At 44.1% G+C, this 19,778-nt stretch overlaps 1 protein-coding gene across 1 annotated transcript in view; it reads left to right on the top strand.

Moving 5' to 3' along the window:
- The window catches only part of shank1 (SH3 and multiple ankyrin repeat domains 1), a 103,730-nt gene that overhangs the window by 83,176 nt on the left and 776 nt on the right, over positions 1-19,778 (top strand). The window contains exons 21-26 of the mRNA XM_037689217.1: positions 1,408-1,434; positions 1,532-1,588; positions 1,769-1,884; positions 6,639-6,759; positions 7,968-11,421; positions 15,919-16,809. Of these exons, the coding sequence (XP_037545145.1) occupies positions 1,408-1,434; positions 1,532-1,588; positions 1,769-1,884; positions 6,639-6,759; positions 7,968-11,421; positions 15,919-16,809 (4,666 nt within the window). The remainder of the gene's footprint in view (positions 1-1,407; positions 1,435-1,531; positions 1,589-1,768; positions 1,885-6,638; positions 6,760-7,967; positions 11,422-15,918; positions 16,810-19,778) is intronic.

The raw sequence follows: 19,778 nt of genomic DNA, 5'->3' as shown, positions 1-19,778 counted from the left end.
TTCTGGTCCACCTGTCCACAAGTGTTCTGGTCCACCTGTCCACAAGTGTTCTGGTCCACCTGTCCACAAGTATTCTGGTTCACATGTCTTCAGGTGTTCTGGTCCACCTGTCCACAGATGTTCTGGTCCACCTGTCTTCAGGTGTTCTGGTCCACCTGTCCACAAGTATTCTGGTCCACCTGTCTTCACGTGTTCTGGTCCACGTGTCTTCAGGTGTTCTGGTCCACCTTTCCTCAAGTATTCTGGTCCACCTGTCCACAGGTGTTCTGGTTCACATGTCTTCAGGTGTTCTGGTCCACCTGTCCACATGTGTTCTGGCCTACCTGTCCACAAGTATTCTGGTCCACCTGTCCACATGTGTTCTGGTCCACATGTCTTCAGGTGTTCTGGTCCACCTGTCCACAGGTATCCCTTATCATTGACAAACAGCTCCACCTGTATCAGGTTTCAAGGTTCCTCTTCCAGATGTTTCAGCTTCTTCCTCAGACGTTCAACATGATTTGGCGCCAGGCTCAAAAGGACACATTAGAAAAGTCCAATGTTTGGTTCTGATCCATCCTTTGATGTTTTAACTGTGTGTTTTAGGTCATTATCCTGTTGGAGGTCCCATGACCTACAACTGAGACCAAGCTTTCTGACACTGAGCAGCACATTTCTCTCCAGAAGTCCTAGATAGTCTTGAGATGTCATTGCCCTGCACAGGTTCAGATGCAGCAGCAGACCCGAGCCTCCTCTGCTCGTTTTGTCGATGCCGATTTCATTTCAGGCTGTTGAAAATAATTCTAGTGAACCACAATTTAAAAGCAACGTTTAATTGTTGAGTTGCTTTTTTATTATTGTAATTATGACAGTTCCAAGTTATTTCAGTGACCTTTGTGGGTGTTTTATTACAACGCCCGCCGAAAGGCTGATGAATTATGGTAAAGTCTGCGGTCACAAATCAAGGTCAAAGGTTATACAAGGTCTTGTGTGGACCATTGCCATAGATTGTTGTTTAATGGTTAACGAGCGTGTAATGTGCTCTATGCGGTACTTTTGCCTTCATTAATGAAAGAGTACACAAATTTGACAGCATCGCTTCGTTGTGCAGTTGAACTGAAACATTTTCTTGAGAAATGAAGCACAGTTTCCGTGAGCTCCGAGGGGAACCAACAGATTGATCTGTGTCTTCACGTTCATGTGCTTGAAATAGAGTAACAGTAAGCATCATGCGTGTGTTCCAGCATCTTTACTGTAACATGAGTGTGCATCTTCAGCTGTGTGGTGCGTAGGGGTGAATGTGCTTTTTTTTATTCTGAGGTGACTCAGTTCATCGGGCTCTGGAGAGTAAGATTAGTATTCACTGTAACAAGCCTGTCACACTTTCACTTCTGCCAAAACTTAAGTCTCCTTTTGTCCTCCTTCCAGCTGCTACCCCTTGGAAAAAAAAATCAGGTACGCTCCGGTGCTCTCCTGCTGAAGGCATTGTGTTTATATCTGTCCACAGTGACTCGGCGCTGACCGCTCAGCCTCTTCTCTTCCTCTCTTTCAGAGTTCGAACCCTCACAAGTTGCAGAGAAGAAGAGGACAGTTTATCAGATGGCTCTGAGTAAGGATGCTCCTGTTCGTCACTGAATGTTTTCTGAGTCTCCGCCTCTTTTTCTCTTCCACCCGCGCCAAGTGTGTCCCCCGTCCACAAGACTCTCCTTGTTTTATTCCTGTTTCATTGTCCTGTGTCTTTCTCTTTCCCTGTCTCCCTTCTTGTCTCTTTATTCCTTTGTTCTCTCAGATAAACTAGATGAAATTCTTGCAGCAGCTCAGCAGACAATCAGCACCAACGAGGCTTCGGGGACACGGGGACAGGGGCCGAAGAGAGACAGGGGAAGAAGTTTCTATGGCAATGAGGTGTGTATCATAAAACGTCAAACGTCCTGGAATTTGTTTGTGTTTTTCCTACAGATGTATCCTTTTAGGTACAGTTTAGTGTAACAAGTTAACAGGAGATATAAATTAGATCAGGGCAAGTGGACATACACGTCAACCATTTATGGTAGTTTTAGCAAGTTTAATGTCCCTATTTGACCTATAAATAAAAATAATACATTTTAAAGCCAGGACATTGTGTAATACACCCTGATTGATTGAAGTCATCCTCGTCCATCCAGCAGCAGCACCTCAAACCTTCTGTCGGGCGTCGGCTCAGTCCCTGCCGCTGTGGTTGGATGCCTTCGTTTTATTGCAAAGCAAAGAGCTGTGTACTCTATTTATTTAAACTATAAAATAACTTTACTTTTCACATGCACAATCATACATGCTATATAGTGTGCAGTGTGCTGCTGTGCCTGCATCAAGATAAGCACCAAAAGAGAAGCACAGAGGATAAAATGAAGAACACACAATTTAAAAATGTAAAACAACGTTGAATTTAGAAACAGCTCTGGTACATTTGGTAGAGAATTAGTGTCATAATGGTAAAAATTTATTAACTTTTTTTAGAATTCTGACTTTTTTCCCCTCAGAATTCTGAGATTAAAGCCAAAATTCAAAAATAAATAAAACTGCGCCGTGGCCCTAATCCACACTCGTTGGTACATAACATAGTTTTTGATAACAAATGTGTAAAATTGCTGCATTCCAAATATTTTAATATTGTGATCAATTAAGACAGGCTGCAGTAAAAATAAACTTAATGTTAGGAGAAAGTTCTCTTTCATCACTCATGTGTTCCCTGTTCGTAATGGCTCTTATAATGTGGACTCAGGTAATATTTCACTATTAATAACTCAACTTCACCCAGCAGTTAATATGCACTTTTAATAGCCTAATTTATACGGTAATTAACAGGAAATAGACAAATACAATAATAACAAGCGGACAAAATTACACCAAGTTTTTCGTCACGGATCAGCTGAGAAATGAATCGGCTCCATGGCAGCAAACTGCCCATCAAATTAATCTTCTATACTTGTTTGATTCATTTTACTGTTATCAGTGAAGTGCTGTGGTCGTTTACTTTTGGCCCTGCGGAGCTCCCGTCCATCATTTCTACCCCGGATGGAGAAGCTGGACAACATGACAGATCTTCAGTCGTGGCCAAATATTTTGAGAATGTCACAACTTTTTGTTTTCACAGTTTTTTTTACTCTGTTTTTTAGTGGCAATTTCAGTCTCGACTGTGAAGAATGATCAGATGAATTACAAGGACCTGGCTGCTAGTGAGATAGTTCCCCAATCAACCATTTATTAAATCATCAAGAGCTTCAAGGAGAGTGGTTCAGTGAAGAAGGTTTCAGGGTAAAGTCAAGCAAGCGTCAGAACCGTCTCTTAAAGAGGATGCAGCTACAAGATCGGGTCAGCACCTGGGCAGAGCTTGCTCAGGAATGGCAGAGGGCCGGTGTGAGAGCATCTGAACTAGGGGTGTAAATCACCAGCTTTACCACGACACAATATTATATCGATTTGTTTGTATGCCGATTCGATTTTTCTCGATATCACAAAGTGTGTCACGATACGATTTCGATTCTATTCGATTCACAAGTCTGCGATCGATATATTGCGATATCAAATGCCCATCTCATTTACATATAAATAAATTTACAAAAACAATTAAAATATGATTTAACCGTTTTATTTCTGTTATTACAAGCACCGGGCTTTTAAATAAAAATATATATTTTTCTTAATGAAAAAAATTAATAAATGACCTGTTCAGTATAGTTTAAGTGCATTTTTTTAAACCAGTTAAATTAAAAGTGGCCTGATTACCTTTCAGTTATAAAGAAACAAAAATAGATATTGAGCTTACATAACATGGCTGTCAGTGCCGTGTTTCTTCTTCAGGTGAACGGACAAATTTGTCGTGTTTCCTGAGTATTTTAACTCACACCGGCACCTGTTGTTGCACACGACATGAGTTCTGTCTGTTGAGCCGTCGTTCTGTTGGAAACAAAATCCACAGAGTTGATTTAAATCCAGCAGGAGAGTGAATTTCATTATCTGTGTTTTCTGCCTCGTCTGCCATGTTGCTGAGGCGGCCGCAGAGCGCAGCCGCGCACGGACATGACGACAGACGTGCCTTGGGAATTTCAAAATAAGAGCGTATTTTAAAGATGACGATATGAATCGATTTTTTAGTTTTGCCACGACGTAATTGAATAATTAATAATTTAATCGATTTAAATCGATGTATTGTTACACCCCTAATCTGAACACAGTGAGACGAAGTCTTTTGAAGGATGGCGTAGGTGTCAAGACGGACACAAAGAATTCACTTCTCCACTAAAAACATGAAGGACAGACTGACGTTCTGCAGGAAGTAAAGGGATTGGACTCCAGAGGACAGGGGTGAAGTTATTTTCTCTTGTTGAAGCCCCTTTCAGAATTTATTTTTCATATTTGATCATTTATGAAGTTACATTTATCACAGTGCAGTTACCTCTCAGTATGGTTCTAAATCTAATCAAGTTCAGCTCATCCGATCAGCCACAACGCTTTATTGATAAAACACCGTGTAGAAACTGAACTGTGCAGACATTAAACTTCAAACACCAGAAACTGACTCTCACAGAGAGAACGTCACAAGTTTAAGCTAAAAAAAATTAAAGTTAAACGGGAGATACACCTTTGCTGTAATCTGGGTCATATAAATATTCGTCTCATTATTGTTAAATTATAAGAACTAAAGCGGCAGACGCAGCCTCTCACTGCGAGGCACAGAGAGGAGAATTGCAGAAGTCTTAACAAAGATATTGTAAATGTTAAGTCTTTGCCTTAACTGAATGTATTCGTCAATAAAAAGTTTAATGCTTATAAATGTACTTCATTAAACTTTATAAACATCTGACAAAATGTTCTAAAAAACTGAGGCTGCAAACCAAAATCTGTGCCATTCTCAAAACTTTTGGCCACGATTGTGTTGTACCTTTTTTAATAGGACTGGACGATACGGCCAAAACTTTTATCACGATATATTTCTTAAGTTTGGTCGATAACGATATAATTCGATATCAATATAAACGTACCATACCCGCTTTATTTATAGAGCACTTTAAACACCTACAGGACCAAAGTGCTGTACACACAACAAAACAATCATACAGTCAGATAATCAAAATGATTAAAAGTCAAAATCTCAGATGGTGTCAAAGGCCACGGCGAAGAGATGGGTTTTAAGAAGGGATTTAAAAACAGACAGGGAAGAGGCCTGTCTGTCTAAACAATATAAAAGCCTCAGAAAAAACTGTACAAATAAATTAATGTTCACCTTTTATTTGTATTTAGCCTTCAAAGAAATTTGAAATCACCGTCAAATAAACATAAAACTCTCAACTTTGCCAATAGTTTTAACTTTAAACAACATAAATGGGTTTCTCTTTTGATACAGCTGGGGCTGTTGTTTCAGGGACACGTTGGCTCAAACTTTTATTCTGCTTCATTTTGTGACTTTCAACATATTCTATCGAGTGGAAACTCTTTGGATGAAACAAGTTAGATGTGTTCCAACCGATTGTTGGAACGACTCTTGGTCATATTTTGCAGCACACTGAAACCTGCAGTTTATCGGATCTTAGTAGCCGAACCACTTCCACACCGCCGAATTAGTCTTTCCTCTTTTATCAGTTATGTCATCCGCTTTCTCTTCGCTTGTGAAAGCTTGTTCAGTCACATTCTGACGGTCGTGGGAACTCATTTTGAAGCGAAAACTCAACACGCGTTGGAGATTAGCCTAGCCTAGCCTAGCCTGCTACCGCTAACGCATTCTGGACTAGAGCTCTGCATAACATCTACGTCACCACGCACTTAATGTCGCACCTTTTTCTGTCTGGGTTGAAACTGAAGCGGCCGCTTCATCCTGAACAGAAAAAGAAATGAGTCAGTGAAACGCTGTAATCCTATCGAAATATCGAAAATGTGCTTAAAACTCATATCATCGTTATTGAATAAAAGTTTATCGTGATATATATCGATATCGAATTATTGTCCAGCTCGACTTTTAAATGACATTTTTTCCTGCCGTATTAAGGTTTATGAAGCCAGTTGACTAAATGAACTCTCAATAATTGTCTGCGCTGACGTCGTTCCTCTGGGATCCGTCCTCGGTGCACCTCAGTTTTCAAGATGAACATCCTGCTGGTTGCAACTTTGTGTGCTGTGATAAAAAGGGCGTCATGTTTGAAATTAACCGCATGATGAAGCTGCCTGGAGCTCCTAAAATCAGCCCAGACCTGGTTGCACACATCAGGTATATTCCTAGTCAAAGTCTTGAATCACTTTTTGTTTTAAAACCAAAATATTTCCTAATTTGTGACTACCGGTATTTATTATTATTATTATTATTATTATTTTACAACCAGCCTTCTCTATGGATAACGGTGAATGCCCATCCTGCCCCTCCTTGCAGGGGAAATAAAAGCTCAAACACATTTTTGGTGAATATATCACCAATTGTCTCTTGTTGGGTTGATGATGATCGCTAAAAACTTTCATCCTACCAGGAAACCTTCATGTAAATGTGAAGAATATGGAAACACAATCTGATCCAACAAGAGGTTTTCAGCACCAAGAGTTTCAAAGTTTAGGCTCAATGTTATAAATTTAAATAACGTGCATGTCTGAGCATCTTCTCTCTTAACTACGCCACATTTCCCGTATGCTTCCAGCCGAACTACGGGGATCAGTCTGGGATGAGTTTGATGTCTGGGTTGGGCTTCGGCTATGACCGTGGACAGTACACGTCAGGTCACGCCCCACAGCACGGTATGCGGCGGCAGAAATCCATCGGTGAGGTTGTCTGTATTTTCCGTCTGCCCCCCGTCCACCTGTCTGTCTGTCCTCTGGGTCAGTAGAGGTCTATGATGTGTCTGTCTGTGACCAAATGTGTGAACTTTATCTGTAACTAATTGTTTGTTGTACAAACACTCTCTGTTAAAGTTGTTTTATCTTACTGACGCTATCTGGCTTGATTGTATGAAGTTATGAGCAGTCAGTATCTTACCTGCAGCAGACAGCCGTCTGAACAATCTCAGTTTGGAGAGTTGGGGAGAAATTCACAATGAGAAGCTTACACTGATGCTGCCTAAAATATCTGATCAACGAGCAGCTAGATTTGCCAGAAATGTTTGATTTCTTTACTAGATTATTTAAAATAATCTGTCTCATTTAGGTATTCTCATATTATCTTTGCTTTTGTAATGAAAGTACCTTGAAAGAATGGGAATTGACCTGAAAGCCTCTGTTTCAGCTGCAGAGCCTGAGGTGAATCTTTGCTTCCCTGTAAGCCCCAGCTGTATGGACGCTGTCATTTTTTAAGCAGAAACAGAAAACGGTAACAAATCATAAATCAACAGCTGGGATTACACTCACTAAGGCTGCTTCCTCGGCTTTAAAACAGAGGTGCTACATTACGTAGCCCTGCAGGACTAAAGGATGAAATATGATTGGAAGAATTAAACGGGATGGAAGGGGTGTGCAGCTTTAATGCACACTGCAACACCGATGTCATTTGAGTTAAAACATTCTCAAACCGAACTGTTTCACACTAAAACGATAAACCGTAAAAATACAGAAATGATTCACTCAGAGTTGTTTTCTGATGGTGGATTGTTCTTGAATGGGTCCTGCTCTTTATAACCTCTATTCTTCATGGGAACTTCTCCCTGATTCTCTAAAATGGGTTCGCACTGACTGCTGTTTACTGCAGGTAAGATACTTACTGCTCCACACAACAAATAGCTGTTTACTTTGATGGGCAACTAAATGCAGTGTGAGATGCTGTTCAGTACTTGTTTCTGAAGTTCTGCATGTTATTAGCTAATGAGTATTTTGATAAATACAGGAGCTGAGGACAGACTTGCTAACAGGTTCCTGGGCAGGCAGAATTAGACAGACACTCTCAGATTTAAATATGCCAACACTTTTGTTTTTCTACCTGTGTTTCCTAAATAAGTATTACATATTTGTTTTTATTGCTCTTTGTGGATGTGCTGCAGGTGTTCCTGAGGAGGAGAAGCAGTTCCTTCATCCTCCAGTCATGAAGTTTGTTCGCAGTCTGTCGGTGCCAGGCCCAGACGACATCCCGCCTCCTCCCACTACAGCTCCACCAGATCCTCCCTTCTCTTCTGCTCCTCCACTTGGCTGGAGAGCAAAGTCATCCCAGCAGCCCTCTGTCTCAGTGTCCCAGTCAACATCCACTTCTGTGCACTACCAGCCCTTCTCCCAGTCCGGGCACTTCAGCCAGGGCGGCAGGGAGAGGGCGGGGGGTCCTGGCGCTGGCCCCAGTGGTGGAACAATGGACCACGCTGCGTCATACGTACAGGCAGCTGCTCATACGGCTCAAAGCAGGACTGCTTCGCGGAAGGTTGCCTATACTGGGGAGCCTGTTGGGGTTGGGGCCGGGTCGGGGGCTAAAGCGGCAGGTCTTAGAAGAGGCTACAGCACAGCCGTACCCCCATCCAGCATTGCTACTGTAATGCCTCAGCAACAACAGCCCACCCAGAGTCAGCCCCAGCGGGCAGAACGCAGTACAGCTGGGGCAGGTGGTCCTAAAGGAGGGGCCAGGAGAGGTAAGGGCCCCTTGGTAAAACAATCAAAGGTAGAGGACCTGCGCCTAACCCACGGCACGCTGGGGAGCAAAGACTCAGTGGAGAAAAGCTCCATTCCTATTCCCACCATCATCGTCAAGGCTCCATCGACCAGCAGCAGTGGGAGGAGCAGCCAGGGCAGCAGCGTGGAGGCTGATGTTCCTGCACCTGGGGAGGCAGGTGAAGCTAAAACGCCTCATGGCCCTCCTCCCTCCACGCCTGCTCCGCAGCCCCCTGCTCCACCGTCCATCCCAGCGCCGCCACCTCCATCCATGCCTTCCATGCGAGTCCAGGAAAATCTGGACTACACCAGCCAGTTTGGAGCTGCCATTGTGAGCGCAGCTCGCCAAGAGAGGGAGCGATTCCACGAAGCCCGCCGGAAGAGTGCCTCCTTGTTCATGTCTGCTGAGGAGGATTTGAGTCTGGGGGTAAGTGATGAGGTAGGAGGGATGACGAGGGCTCAGGTGTCCCAGCAGCAGCTAAGCACACAGGCCGACAGTTCGTCAATGCGACTGCGACCCTCCAAGTCCATCGATGAGGGCATGTTCTCTGCAGACACCTTCATCCAACACACCCGCAGCATGCCTCCAGCCTTTGGCCTACCTGAGTACTCCTCACCTGCACTCGACTATCAGCCCAAGTCTGTGCCTACTGATCTGTACGCAGCGGCAGGCAGGCAGCCAGCTCCCCCCACCAACACCACCTTTATTCATCCTCTGACGGGGAAGGCGCTTGACCCCACGTCACCACTCGGCCTCGCCCTGGCTGCCAGAGAGCGCGCCCTGAGGGACGACAGCAGGTTAAGGAGGGGGACAGAGCACCACTTCACCCGCCAAATGTCGAGCGTGGTGTTCCCCTCTTCTGCCGTCACCTCTCAGCCTCTGTCGTCCACGGCGCAGTCCTCCAGCTCCTACCTAGTCACCTCTTCTTCTCTGGCAGGAACGACACCCAGCGTCGGTCGCCCGCCCTCACCCAGAATCCTCAGAGGAGTTGGGAGTACGTGGAGTGAGGAAAGTGGAGGGGAAAGGGAGCGGGAAGGAGGCGGAGCTCGTGAGGGTCTTAGGGTTCGCTTCTCTGAAGACAAAACGATCCACACACACCACTATCAGTCACAGCCGTATCAGCCAAGCTACAGGGAGCGGGAGAGGTCGAGGGAGCGGAACAAAGAGCAGGAGGGCTACGTTCGGCGAGCGGAGCAGGCGGCGGCTGACGGGGGCTCTCAGCCTCGAAGACCCTCGTTCCTCAGGATGGAGAGTCAAGCCGAGGCTTACATCCTGTCTCTCACGCCCCCCTCTCCTCCACACACGGTTGCTCAGCAGGGGGCAAACGCAACCGGAAGCAGTGGGACGGGTTTGATGGTTCTTCCTCCCCCCGCCCCCTCGGTTGATGCAGATGATGAGTTCGTCTATGCAGACCCCCTCCCACCACCGTTAGAGTTTGCTAACAGCTTTGACCGAGGAATAACCGGATACACGCAACACAGGAGGCTTTCCAACAACCTGGCCTCACGCCAACAGCAAGTCCCCGCCCCTCCACCTCCACCACCACCTCCTCCGCCGCCGCCCCCTCCGCCCCCACAAAAAGAACAGTTTATAGGTGGTTTTGCTGCTCATACGCCACTGCCCTCTCCTCAGGCCGGGGACTCCACTGCCTCGAGCCTCACGTCTTACGACAGTGAGGTGGCGAACCTCACTCAGTCTGTTCCTTCGCCGTCACAAACATCGCCCAATCCTCCACCCCCTTCCTCACCCTCTAACCTGCAGCCAACCATGGGCCCCCCTCCTCCTCCAGCAGTCTCACCTCCACCTCCTCCTGGGTCTGGATCCTATCACAGACCCTTTTCTGTGTCTCACCACCTTTACAACAGCACTCACGTGTCTGGACGATCTTCACCCACACCTCCCTCACACACGATGGTGCCTCCCCCTGCTTATCGTGGTCCCCCAGCTTCCTCCTCCACCGCTGCTGCCTCCGTCCCATACAGAATCACTGCCTCCCATGCCACGACCGCTAGCTGTGCTTCAATGACCGCCACTTCTGCCACTGCAACAAGCACCTCCACCCAGCTCTACCAGGAGCGAACACACGCCACGCATACAGCTCCCTCCACTGCCATCACAGGCCGGACAGGGGAGCACCACCGTCGTCCTCCTGCTGCCAAAAAAGGAGAGTCCCAGGAGACAGTGGTGGACTCTGGAATAGAAGAACTGGACAGCCGCAGCAGCAGCGACCATCATCTGGACAGCATCCTGGCTCTAACTGGAGCTGGCATTCGGGCAGACAGACTAGACCGCGGTGAAAGGGTGGGAACTGGAGCTGGAGGGCAAACGGGAGGGGGCTCAGGGGAAACAGAACGAGGGGATTTCCTTGAGTCCTACATGAGCTACCTGGACGGACAAACGTTTGAGATGCAGAATGCGACTGCAGCAGCTTCCACCTACCCCAAATCCAGTAGGTTCAGAGAGGGAAGTCGCGCTGGGGATCTCCACCGACAGACGAGCACCGCTCCTGCATCCTACCACCCCCACAGGCAGCGAGACGAGCCCGAAGAAGACGAGGTAGAGGAGGGAGTGTGTGTCAACGAACGTGGTCAGGACGGGTACAGCATCAGGGACCTGCAGAACTTGGGGCGTCCCATGTCACCGTATTTTGACCGGCCACGCACGCCTGAAATGAGGCCCCTGTGGGGAGACGGACCGATGAGCTGTGATGAGAACAACCAGTCCGGGTCTCTGTTGGAGGGGAAGAAGATCTACCCCCCCGCATCCAGCATGAAGCCCAGCATCATCAACGAGCTGAGCAGCAAGCTGCAGCAAAGAAGCAAGGACACCTGGAGCAGCCAGAGGCCTCTGAGCAGACACAGGTACTCGGAAGAGAACAATAAATCAGTGCTGAGCGCTGAATGAACGCTGAAATTTGATGTAGAAGCTGAAACCGAGTTGTGAAAGCTGAAAGATGGACACACTAGCCAGATGCTAAAAGAATCAGAACTCTGGCAAAATGCTTAAACAAGCAGAATGCTAGCTAAAAGCAGTGGGAATATTGCTAAAAGCTAAAAACAGCAGAACTCTAGCTAAAAGCTAAATGCAAAATAATGCTGATTACAACCTAAAAGAAGCAGAATGCTAGCAAAAAGCTAAAGTTGGTAACAGACTAGCTAAAACTAAATGTAAAAATAAATAAAGAAGCAAAAGGTGAGCTTAAGCTGAAAGAAATAATAGGCTAGCTTAAATAAAAATAACAAAAGGCTTTTGGCAGATTGGTCGTTTAAACAGCAAATGGGTAGCTAAAGCTAAATGTAGCACAATTGTTGCTAAAATTTATCAAAAGGACAGCTAAAAGTAACAGATTGGTTGATAAAAGTAGCAAATGGGTAGCTTAAAGATAAATGTAGCAAAAGTGAAACTTAAACTTCAAAGTAGCTTGTAAAAAAACTAAATGCAGCAGAACAGCAGCTAAAATTAGCAAGTAGCTAACTAAGTATTAAATATAGCAAAAGGCCAACCAAAATAAAAAAGTAGTGAAATGGGAGCTAAAAGTGGCTAAAGGCTAGCTAAAAATAAAAGCGTTGTAGGTAAATGATAAAAGTAGCCAAAGGTGTGCTAAAAACTAAAAGCTGATTAATGGTAGCCTAAAATAGCAAAAGGTCAGCTAAAAGATGAAATTAGCAAAAGACCAGCTAAAATATAAAGGTAACACAAGAAGACAGAGCAAGTTTAGCAGAAACAGATTTCAAAGAGAATTGGAGTATATTTCTATGGGGACAATGTTTATAAATGTATTTTTTTAATATATAAAAGTTACAAAATCTGTTATAACTTCCAGCTACTGAATGGGTTGAATGATTTAAAATATAAATGACTAAAATAGCACAAAGTATAATACGAAGTAATAAAAAGCAGAAAGTTGATCTTGTGAAAGCTGGTTTAGCTTTAAGCTTCAGCGTCATGTTGCTGTTGTCGTCGTCTTCCTGTTGATGGTTTTGTGTTTTTGTACTTTTTTAAGCCGTATGAGAAAAAAACGTATTTTCTGTGTTTTGTTCATTTTGTGTCTACGTTGTGTAAACTATTTTTTTCTGGCTTCCTCCACGTGTTTCTCTCAGAAGCAGAAACAGGTAATTGAGCCACTTCCACACCATCTGCCTGGGAAAGCATGAAATTTAAACTTCATTTCAAGCAAACTCATGATCACCTTTTGGCAGAAGGTAATAAATACTTACCTTTAGCTTAAAAACGAACGTTGGAGTGTTCAGCTGACGTTCAGTCCTGCAAATGGCTGTACAAGCTGTGGGTATTTTTCTTTTAGCTCCAGTTGTGATCGACACTGATGGAAACACCGTACTTGTGTTTACGATGTAATTTTCAGGGTTGCTGCAAATATAGAAGATTTTCTGCACAAAAACACATTTAACCAACTCAAGTATGAAGGTTTTAAACCATCAGTTACTGCACAACACAAAAGAAAAGAACATTTGTTTGACCTCACTGCAAAAATGACCGACATTTCAGCTTCTGGATGTTTGTTTTCAGCCACTGCTTTGCAATAAAATAGTCCCAGTTTCATCTGGAAGCAAGAGACAATGTAATATTTGGTTAATTGAGAAGGCTGTTTAAATTAGTTAAGACACTGATGTGAAATTAAAGCGTCAGTAAAGTATTTACTTTATTTTCTTTCATCTTTCTGCTGTTTGTTTAAGATCACTGCATCCACAATGTTTTCAACTAAACTCGTCGTGTCTTTTCTTGTTGCTGCTGGTGTTTATGGACCAGATCAGATCTGAACGGCCGAGAGCGTTCAGTTTAAAACGTTATTTCAACTTTTGATTTCTGGACATCTGTTTGCAGGAAAACTAGTCAAACGCTGGGATCTATGTAGCTAAACTCTCTGTGCTAGCGGTTCCTTAACTAATATTAAGAAACCACTGAAGATTCATAAACAAGATGAAAGACAAACAGGATGATGTGAATCTCTGGGCCTGGAAAAACAAACCAACTGGTCCTGAACCAAAAGCCATAAAGAGGCCCGAGTTAGTTCTGAGTTAGTCAAAAACTGAATTAAACCTAATTAGAGCTAAAATTCCCTGTGAACGCTTCGTGCTGAATGAATTTTCTGAAAAAGCTGAAACTGTTAAAGCTAAAAGAATCAGAACACTAGCTTAAAGATAAAAGGAGAAAAATGCTAAAACCTAACAGAAACAAAATGTTAGTTAAAAGCCAAGGGTAGTGAAACACAAGCTAAAAGTAAAAAACAATACCTAGAAGCTAAATATAGCAGATGATGGCTAAAAGCAGCAGAAGGGTGGCTAAATGCTGCCAGTATCAAAAGACTAGTTAAAACCTAAAAGCTTTAAGCTTTTAAGTATCAAAAGGCTAGCTTGAAGCTAAAAGTTCACAATGCTAAATTTAAGCTAGAAATATCAAAAGGCTAGCTTGAAGCTAACAGAATGGAAACATTAGCTTGAAGCTAAAAGTATTATAATGCTAGTTTTAAACCAGAAAAAGTCAAAAGATTAGCTTGAATCTAAAAGTAGCAAAAGCCTGGCTAGAAGCTAACATTACCAGAATAGTGGCTAAAAGTAGTGAAAGTCTAGCTAAAACCTAAAAGTTCCATAATGCTAGCTTTAAGCTAAAAGTTTCAAAATCCCAGCTTGAAGCAAAAGATGTCAAACGGTAGCAAAAGGCTAGCTAAAAAAGTAATTTGTATTTGAAAAAATAAAGTAGCAACAAGGTAATTAAAAGTAACAAAATGCTGGCTAAAACACAAAAGTAATAACATTTACCTTAATACTTTTTATTTACTTTAATTTACTTTACTGGTAATTTTAAATAAAATTTACAGTTTCAGTTGATTTTATAGTTTTTTTTATGCTTGTTTTTTAGTGTACGGTGCTGTTTTTAAAGTGCTTTATAAATAAAGTTTTATTGTATTGTATTGTATAAAATGCTAGCTTTAGTCTAAAAGTATTAAAAGACTGGCCAGATGCTAAATTACCCGAATAGTAGCTTAAAGCTAAAAGTAGTAGACTACAAACTAAAGAAGACAAAATTAGTTCAAACAAAATCATGTTTTTGAAGTTACCAAATAAATAAAGTTGAGTATTTTATAAAAGTAACAAAAAAACAAGTCGTAGCACCCATGCTAAAGGTTTTAATAATCAAATGGCAGAATTATCACTAAATATGAAGTGGACTGCAAAAACACGCAGAACAATAAAAAACAGAGAAAAGAACAGTGTGAACGCTGACTCAGCATTTACAGCAGATTTGTATTTGACAGTGGTGGCAGCTTGTTTAATGCCGCTTGAGGCGCGTGCACGCGGTTCTGTTGGGCCTCTCTGGATGCCGCCACACGTTGTCAAGTGTTCGTCACTGAGCTGTGACTCGTGGATACACCAGCAGAAATCTGTAAACCTCAGACTGGTCGGGTATTTTTTACAACCAGCGATGATGTTTCTAATCACAGCTGGGTCGAAAATTACACTTTTCACCGATAATTACCAACAAAGGCTGAAGTCGAACGTTGGTGTGACGATGGGACGTGTTTTTATTACGGTGTTGTCTTTTTTAGAATCTCATACACAATCAAAACTGCCAATTACTTCAAATTAAAATTAAACCCAAGCCTGAAAAAATGTGTACGGCTGGTTGAGTTAAGTCAGTCCAAATTATAATCAGTGCAGTGCCTGATTTTCACAAGTGGGTCTAACCAGGATTTATGTAAAAAACAAACAAAAAAAAAACAGGTTTGTATTTTCTTAGAAAATGCAGTGTGAGCACTGAGGAGCTAAAATGAGTTATTAAAGCTAAAAGAAGACGACTAGCTCAAATCTACATGGAGCAAAACACTAAAGTCAAAAAGGATTAGCTAGAAGTGGTAAAAGGTATATACTAAAAGTACCAAAAAGCTAGCTAAAAGTAGCTAAAGGATAGCTAAAACCTAAATGTAGCAAAATACTTGCTAAAATATGGCTAGCTAAAAGTAGCAAATGGCTAGTGAAAATTTGAAAGTAGAGAGTGGAAAAAGTAGCAAAAAATGTAAGACTAGCAAAAAGCTACAAGTGGTAAGAGGCTAAAAGTAGCAGACTGGTTGCTAAAAACTGAAGCGTAAAAAGACAAAAAGCAGCCGTTTTCCTGAAACGATAAAAAAAGTTTCTGAAAGAATTGAAGACCTCAGTGTATTTCTCTGAGGAAATCTTTGCAAATTAAGTTGAATATTGAATAAAAGTGACAAAAAACACACAGCACAGATCTCCTGAATGAGCTGAACGTTTTGATATCCGAACAGCTAAAATAGCTTAAAGTGTGCAGGAATGTTCTCTCTTTAGCTGTTTCTTAAAGATTTTCCGTCTTTCTGTTCGCAGGTTTTCTGAGGACTCTGCCTCGGCTCTGAGCCCCCCCTCGGCCCGCTCCCAGTCACCGTCTCCAGTCTCGTTGTCGCAGCCGTCCTTGTCCCCGTCCCCCACCCCCGCCTCCCAGTACCCTAACTGGGGACGGTCTCCGTCTCCTCAGCCTCCCGCCTCCTCCCAGCCTCCTCGTTCACACTCCCCGCTGTCTCCGACGTCTTATTCCCCTTACCCCACTTCCCCCAAGCACAGACCCGTCTACCGGACCAAAGCCCTGGAATTCCAGTTTATTCCCAGTCGGGAGTCCCGCAAATCAGAGTCCCACCTGCTCCAACGCAGGCGGGCCCCCAGCCCCCTCATATCCCAGTCAGAGAGACCCAAGATGGCCCCACCACGTCCATCATCGCTTCCACTTCTCCCCACGTCGCCTCTGTACAGCGCTATCTACGACCTCCGCGGGTCAGTCACCCCCCCATCGCCTGGGAACCCCCTCGGAGATCCGTACTTCTCACCCTCCCCTCCCCTGTTCGCCCCCTCTGGCGCCCCCCCTCCTCCTAACGCCTCTCTGGTCGTCTCTCGGTCACTGTCTCCGACTCACTTCCTGTCTGGGACGTCCTCTCCGCCCCTGCACCCCATGCCCCCCCCTACCTGTCTGAGCTACCCCCATTTACCGCCCCCCTCCCCGACAAAACCGTTTGCCTCCAAGCCGCTGCCCTACTGGACCAAGTATGATGTTGCAGACTGGCTGGCGTACCTGAACCTGGGGGAGCACAGAGAACGCTTCCTGGACAACGAGATCGATGGAACCCACCTGCCGTCTTTGACCAAGGACGACTATTTGGACCTGGGCGTGACGCGAGTCGGACACCGCATGAACATCGAACGGGCCTTGAGGACTGTGCTGGACAGGTGAGGCTAAAAACAACTTTTAAATTTATAATGTAGATAAAAAGGAGCTACAACAGAGGGCTGCATATAACCCAAAAAATCAGGTGCCTAAAGGGAAAGTCTGGCCATTTTCTAACAGGGTTCCACGAGCAATTTAATTGTAGTTGGAGGTTGTTGGGTTTATTGTCATATGCAGATCAACACAAGGTCAGCAATGTAATGAAATGCTCAGGACGAGAAGAACCGTCTCGACTCGCCAAAAAACAACAAGAAATATCAAAGCATGCAGCAAAAATATAAAAACAAGGCTCCAAAAGTGAAAAAGAAAAACATCTACAGCAACATGGTCCTGTTAGCAACATGTTTCTGTTAGCAGCATGGTCCTGTTAGCAGCATGGTCCTATTGGCAACATGCTTCTGTTAGCAGCATGGTCCTGTTAGCAGCATGGTCCTGTTAGCAGCATGGTCCTGTTAGCAGCATGGTCCTGTTAGCAGTGTGGTCCTATTGGTAACATGCTTCTGTTAGCAGCATGGTCCTATTGGCAACATGCTTCTGTTAGCAGCATGGTCCTGTTAGCAGCATGGTCCTGTTAGCAGTGTGGTCCTATTGGTAACATGCTTCTGTTAGCAGCATGGTCCTGTTAGCAGCATGGTCTTGTTAGCAGCATGGTCCTGTTAGCAGCATGGTCCTGTTAGCAGCATGATGATATCGATCGCAGCAACGGACAATGACTGCCCTTCAGAACTGGGTCAGGCAGACACAGAACATCCAAGGTTTCCCCGTGGAACCAAACTGTTCCGTAGAGTTCAGTCCATGTAGGCAGATGGAGGATCCTGGAGAAGGCCGCCATGACAGTTCGGAGCCCGAGGCAGGGAGGGGGCCGGGAACTGAACCACAATGATTCTTCACATCTACAGTTTGGAGCTAACGGCTAATTTGAAAGCGGCCAAAACCAACGTGGATTAAAATAACTCCAAAACTACACACACCCTTACATCTCACTTTACATCGACACGCGACACTCGTGTCGTTTAATGTTTATTTAAACATTTAATGTGCGTTTCGTTCGTGTGTGCAGCTGCAGAACCTGATTTCAACACCATTTCAGGCATTTGGACTAAAATAAGGAAAATAAATGTTTGGGAAACGTCATAAAATGGAGTGGTGGCGCAGAGGTTAGAGAAGGTGGGCCTGAAGGTGGAAGGTCACCGGTTCAACTCCCCAGGCCAACAACATCAAAATGTGGGTGGGAAAGGTGAAGCACCCACACCTGTCTCCACCCTCATTTGCCCCACTCTGGGCCCTTGAGCAAGGCACTCAACCTGCATCATCTGCTCCCTCTCTTGAAAATGCGTCCTCGTGACTCAGTGAGACTACCTGTATAAATGAAGGTTAGAAAAAATTAAAAAAGTTTAGATTTTGGTTCAGGCAGCACGGTGGCGCAGTTGTTAGAACTGCCGCCTCTCAGCGAGCAGGTTGCCCCGGATCAAATCCCGGTCAGGGGCCTTTCTGGGTGGAGTTTGCATGTTCTTTCCGTGCATGCGTGGGTTTTCTCCGGTTTCCTCCCACAGCCCAAAAACATGCATGCTAGGCTGATTGGTAACTGTCCCTAGGTGAGAGAGAGGGTGAATGTTTGTCTCTGTGTCCCTGTGATGGACTGGAGACATATCCAGATGTCCTCCACCTCTCACACAGTGACTGCTGGACTTGGGCACCAGTGACACACCGGAAAGGAAGAAGCGTGTAAAGATGATGGATGAATAGATTTTGGTTCACCAGTGAACAGCGCCCCCCGCCTGTAGGATAATGAAGCACGTCCAAGTTCAAATACTCTGAGAATGTAAAACTTTTTATGATGAATTTTAAAGGTGAGCCGGGAAAAAAGTCACCACACGGCAAATAAGTGTTGTTTTACTGCTATTAGTTGTTTTCTTTAGATTCTAAATGATCAAGTTTAAAGTTTAAATCACAGTAAAGTAACTGTTAACTGCGTTAACTGATCCAAGTTCAAGTAGGTTTGTTGTCGTTCTCACCACGTGGTACATGAGGTGGAACAAAATTATGTACACAGGGTCCCAGTTACACTTAACAATAGCAAAAATATAAAGTGTAAAAAGAATCTGTATATAAGGGTCTAAATATGAACTAAGATATACGCTAAATACTACCAGTGTAAAACAAAAGGACGTAACAACAGCAGCACGAACATGAGTCTGTGGTGAGCAGATGGGTACGAACGAATAAAAAGCTGTTCATGCATCCATTATCTTTACCCGCTTCTTCATTTTTGGGTTGCAGGGGTCACTGGTGCCCATGTTCAGATATCACTGTCGGAGAGGTGGGGGACACCCTGGACAGGTCTCAAGTCCATCACAGGGACACATAGAGACAAACGAGACAAACAACCATTCACTCTCACCTAGGGACAATTCAGAGTTACCAATCAGTCTAACGTGCATGTTTTTGGTCTGTGGGAGGAAACTGGAGTACCTGGAGAAAACCCACACATGCACGGAGAGAACATGCAAACGCCACCCAGAAAGGCCCCGGGCTGGGATTTGATCCGATAACCTTCTCGCTGAGAGGGAGCAGCTCTACCAACGGCGCCACCGTGCCACCTAACTGTCCATTAGCTGTCCATTAACTCAATCTTCATTAATTGTTCATTAATTGTTCATTAACTGTCCATTTACTGTCCATTAGCTCTTCATTAGCTGTTCATTATTTGTTCATTAGCTGTCCATTAGCTGTTCATTAACTCGATTTTCATTAGCTGTTCATTAACTGTTCATTAACTGTTAATTAACTGTCCATTAGCTGTTCATTGACTGTTAATTAACTGCCCATTAGCTGTTCATTGACTCTTAATTAACTGCCCATTAGCTGTTCATTGACTGTTAATTAACTGTCCATTAGCTGTTCACTGACTTCTCATTAGCTGTTCATTGACTGTTAATTAACTGTCCATTAGCTGGTCATTGACTGTTAA

This window comes from Nematolebias whitei, chromosome 15 (genome assembly GCF_014905685.2).
Source record: "Nematolebias whitei isolate Nwh7 chromosome 15, NemWhi1, whole genome shotgun sequence".
Taxonomy (NCBI): Eukaryota; Metazoa; Chordata; class Actinopteri; order Cyprinodontiformes; family Rivulidae; genus Nematolebias; species Nematolebias whitei.
The sequence above is the reverse complement of the archived record's forward strand: the minus strand, read 5'-3'. Positions and strand labels throughout refer to the sequence as shown.